Genomic DNA, 5,347 nt, shown 5'->3' on the forward strand with positions numbered 1-5,347 from the left:
CGTGTAGCTTTGCGCGAAATTAAAAAAACATACAAACAGAATCTTACTATAATGGAAATAGCGTGTATATATGTATCTATGTATACAGCCGAAATAATAAATACAATGTGGCGCCATCTATTTAGTGGCATCACAAAGAAAAATCCATAAAATTTCACACTTCGGGTATTCAAGATTCAGACAATTAAATAAATAACTACGGTATGTGCAACAACCTTTTCTTTATCACAGAACACAATTTTAAATAAAAGCACTATCCTCACAACAAGAACATGACCTGCACTAGGACTGCACGTGAGGTTTTGATTATATCTTTATTGATGTAATTTGTAAGTATACTAAAATAATGGAGTTCTTAAAAAACTGTTATTTTTTTCAATAAAGGGTACTACTTTTAATATATAAAAACATCAGAGTTTATATCAGCACAATCCGAACACGTTTCCACTGCAGTACTTCCCGAAAAACTCCTTTTTTAGAAAGTTCCCATTTTCTAAATTATTTTCAATGAGGTATGAGTACTACGATTAGTGGTATTTAACTGAAAAACAGTTTATTGTCAAGCGAATCTGATAGATTTCTAAAATGTTTACTGAGTACTGAAACTAATGACTAATTATTCGAACAGAATAATTGTGATATACATAATTGATTATTTTATGTTTCAGCCTGTAATATGATTCTTATTATAATTTTTAATCATGGGAATATTTCTTTATAAAATTATATGAAAAAATATTATTGTTGTGCTTTATTTTTGAATATATGTCTTCTTTTAACTTTGGTAAGGATTGTTTTTGAAATTTTGTTTAAATGCAGCTATTTATTGTTTTAGAGAACATTTTAAAGCGACCTCTTTCGGCTATTAGTGGCATCTTGATTTTAAGCGTGGCTGTTTTGAAGGAAATATTTGAGATGTTCAGCTTATTAGAATAAACAGTCATGAGTGATATAAAATGTAGCATTTAGTAACACGTTAAAGGCACAAAAACAGAACGAAAAAAAAATAGTGACGTACAATAAAGAACGCTTTGAACGGCTTGATTGGAATAGGAATTTTAGGATAACAGCATATTTTATTATGTAGCACAGATAATGATCAGGTGTCATGATATAATCTCAACTCCATGCATTATGTCAATCTTGAACTAATTATGACTCTTGCTATGTGATTCAGTATTTTGTACTTGTGGAACACTCAATTTATTATTATATTAACCACATAGTTTCCTACATAAAAAAGTATTGCTCAGAAACTATAGTATTACTAGTTTGTACAACGTTATCAATCACTAACTCGTAAGTGTTGTTTTTTACAGTTGTTATAAGGGTGCACCTGATCCTACAATACTTATTCTTTTGTATTCACATAAATGAAAAAAGTTTCAAAAAATATACATCTATCAATCTTATTGCTAAAAAAACATCGACAACAACGAATTCAACATAACAGTAGGAGAAGTTCTAAAAGTCAATAGGAACTCTAGAATGTGGATTGTCCACAGTTTTTTCCAGCTCGATTGGTTCGTCTACTTGATCTTACTTTTGTTTGTTCTTCACCATCTTTGATGACGTGTCACTTCCAACAACTCCAATGCGAAGTCCGCACACGAAAAAAAAAAAAGAAAATATAATTAAAAAAACAACTTAGTCTAAATTATCAACGTGATTCCAGTTTATAATAGCTGAACCACTTATTTTCATTAAAATGAGAGGGGAAAAAAGGAAATTTCCTATGCACCTTTTTTAAAATATAAAATATACTTTTAAAGCCAGATAATAATTTACAGTTAAAATAGGGTAAGTTGTTCGTTAAGTATAACTGAGTTAGGTTTTATTCAAGACGCTTAACCACGAAACAATGTTAGCAGACAGTTTATGATTAATAAATGTTCCTCGTTCTCTAAAGAGCTCAAAATCTGCAGCGTTCTCTCTTGATTGCCACCTAGTGGAAATTGATTTGTTTTTTGTTTTATTTCAGACGGCCGAGGAATGGGAAAAGGTATTTTTGATAGCCAGTTTAATTCATTTTGGTGGTATCATATTCTACGCTGTTTTCGCCTCTGGTGAGGTCCAGGCATGGGCAGAACCTCCACCAGAAGCGGAAGAAACGTCGTGGAATCCATTAGAAAACGTTTTCAAAGACGAAAATGATCAAACCGATAGACCTTTTGCCACATCTTCTAAACAGTCATCATATCACACTTTAAACCTTTGCCAGGAAACTGTGCTTAAACCAACTAAGGGGGGATCTACTGAAGCATCTCAAGGGGAGTAATATTCCCCCGTAACCTCAACGTGAGATTGATGTTATATTTGAAGTAAACAATGTTGAAGTTATGTGTAAAAACAATGTAAAAAAATGGAATAGTATTAATAATGACAATAAGTAAAAATTAATTGTTTTCAATTGTAATCTTAATAAAATTTATGTGTTTCAGGCATAGAGAATTGTTTGTAGGTGCATCATTAAATATTTAGTGTTCTTTTGTTTTTGTATTTTAATTTTAGTTATCATTGCCGGGTTTGTTTGTTTATGATTTTTGTATGATCAATAAATTGCATGGATGTCGCCTCAAAGGTTTAAAAGTTATAGTCCTCATCTTTCACTTTTATTACAACTGATGCTGAAAAACGCAACATTTCAGTTAATTTTATCCCAGTACATTCAAAGGTAGCATTTTATATTAATGATCTGTATTTATAACTTTAGATAATACGTTTTTTTTATGAAAAAAGTGAAGTTTTAGGATCCTTACCTCGGAAACATCTGTTGATAGGATCCTTACCTCGGAAACATCTGTTGAATTAAAGAATTTTTAATTGTATCATTCACATAATTTGGGCACGAAACTGAAACGATTACCTCGGCAATTGCCACGCCCAAAATTGCCCGGAATAGTATTTCACTGATGTATTTTTATGCTTCTGGATCTGAACCCAAACACTGTTTTTCCTCATGTGACGTTTCGAAGATAAATCGGTTCCCGAAGTCGGGAATTTTCCTCATTAAGCATATTCATAAAAATTCTCGTCTCTTTTGCGATTATTCCAACGCGGTCTGGCGTTCAGAGCAGTCGCGTTTTACCGTACAAGTTGAAAGTTGAATCTGATCATCGTCAGTTAACTATTTCATAGCTTTTTGATAGCCCCCCCCCCCAAGTCGCACAGCGGAATGTCTACTGACTTATAACGCTAAAAACCAGGATTCGATACCCTTGCTAGGCAGAGCACAGACAGCCCATTGTGTAGTTTGTGCTTAATTACAAACAAACAAACTTTCTAATTGAAATTTGTACAAAATTTGTTGACACTGCCAAATACTTTTATTTTATTTTAACTGCTATTTCCGGTAGTTTGTTTGAAAGAAAATATATTTAACATTAATTAGGTTACAACTTTAGAGAGTTAGCAATAGAATATATAACTTTCTGGTGCTTTCATTTCTTATCGAACTATTTAGTAAATATTTTAAGGTTCTAAGGAAGGATAATACATAAATTGTATTTGCTATATAATAATAAAATAATTGCGTAGACGAGGAAATAACAAAATGGAATATAAAGTAGTGATGAAAACTCGCAAAATTAAAATAATTTCATCAATAAAACACGAAAACAACGCTCCTGGCATCAGCCCTTCATCAGGTTACCAGTTAGAATGAAACTGTTAATTCAAGGATTTGGTTGAAAGAACAAGTAACACGTGCTCGAAGGGTCGAAAACATGTTCCTGAGGTAAAAATGAGTTAAGGGAAGTAACACACAAACACATAGATATATATAATCGGTATCAAAATTGTGTATATATGGTAAATCGCAGTAAATAAACTAAAGAAAAAAGTAGAACAAGAATACAGGCAACATTGTAAGGAAATGAATGTACACAAGTATCGGGTAATATTGTTAAAAGGGATACAACAATAAAAGTTATGTTCACTTAACAGGAGTGAAGAATGACGGCGAAAAGAAAGGAATATAAAGGTAACAAAACTGGGTGACTAAAGTGAACGGACTGGAGAGGAAAAAGTGTGCAAAACTTGAACAAAAAAAGTTGTAGACACAAATTGTCAGTGTGAGAAAGTATAGATAAATTGTAGGGCGGGGAAGTGGAAAGGATAGAGTTAAAGGAAAGATAACTCTTCATTCATCCAAATGGATTAACAGTGCTTAATCTAAAAATCAAACGTTTTTCTCTTTACGTTACAGTGGATGGAGCAAATGTGAGTTCTAAATACGGAGATATCGGACATGCAATGTGAAGGGTTATTAAAGTGTCTACCTGTGGGTTTTATAGCGTCATTGTTTCTTACGTAAGTGAGACGTTCACGTGAACGATCCCCTAAGCTACGACCCGTTTGACCAACGTGTAACATGTTGCACTTTTTTACAGCATACACAGTAATCAGGCTTGTTGAAATGCAAGTGAATAACTGTTGTATTTGAAAACTTCCATTGGGACCAGATGTGTATGTTGTGGTATTAACATATTGGCAGGTGATGCATTTCTTTCTGTGACAACAGGCTGTACCCGGGTTCACACTAGGAGTAGATTTCTGGATGACACAGTGCATTTATATATTTTTACCGTGTCTATAACTTAGAAGTGGGCGTTCTTTAAACATTGTGGAAGTTATAGGGTTGTCAGTGAGGATATTGAAGTTTTGTTTGATTATTTGGGCAACCTTAGAGGTATTAGAATGTTAAGTAAAGATAATTGGTATTCAAGAGTTTGTAGATTTAGGTTTAGGTTTTAGGGTGTATTGTCGGGTTACAGAATGGGCGCATTGGGCGGATTTTTCTATTAAAGACTTGGGGTAAGAGCGACTGATAAAGAAATCTTTCATATCTTCAGATTTCGACTCGTAATCAATTTGTTCACTGAAGAGTCTGCGCAGTCTTAGGAATGTGGAAGAGACTGAAACGTATGACGGAGATGGGAAGAATCCTAGCGGAGTTAAGAATGGGTATCAGTGATTTTGTAGTGTAGTGAAGTCGATAAATGACGGTTTTTAACGAAGACAAGACCCAGTGGCACAGCGGTATGTCTGCGGACTTACATCGCTAGAAACCGGATTTCGATACCCGTGGTAGGCAGAGCACAGATAGTCCATTGTGTAGCTTTGTGCTTAACTTCAAACAAACAAAAAAATAGCGGAGACAAGAATGTATAAAAAGTGTAAGCTTTTGGAGGAAACTGTCCATGTGAAGGTAATCGCTGAGTGGAAGGAGGAAACAGTCCATGTGAAGGTAATCGCTGAGTGGAAGGAGGAAACTGTCCATGTGAAGGTAATCGCTGGATGGAAGGAGGAAACTGTCCATGTGAAGGTAATCGCTGGGTGGAAGGAG

At 34.0% G+C, this 5,347-nt stretch overlaps 1 protein-coding gene across 1 annotated transcript in view; it reads left to right on the forward strand.

Moving 5' to 3' along the window:
* The window catches only part of LOC106462626 (vesicular glutamate transporter 3-like), a 58,639-nt gene extending 56,122 nt beyond the window's left edge, over positions 1 to 2,517 (forward strand). The window contains exon 12 of the mRNA XM_022389942.1: positions 1,982 to 2,517. Coding sequence (XP_022245650.1) covers positions 1,982 to 2,278 — 297 coding nt within the window. The 3' untranslated portion in view covers positions 2,279 to 2,517. The remainder of the gene's footprint in view (positions 1 to 1,981) is intronic.
* The last annotated feature ends 2,830 nt before the right edge of the window (positions 2,518 to 5,347 follow it).

This window comes from Limulus polyphemus, unplaced genomic scaffold (assembly GCF_000517525.1).
Source record: "Limulus polyphemus unplaced genomic scaffold, Limulus_polyphemus-2.1.2 Scaffold1213, whole genome shotgun sequence".
Classification (NCBI taxonomy): Eukaryota; Metazoa; Arthropoda; class Merostomata; order Xiphosura; family Limulidae; genus Limulus; species Limulus polyphemus.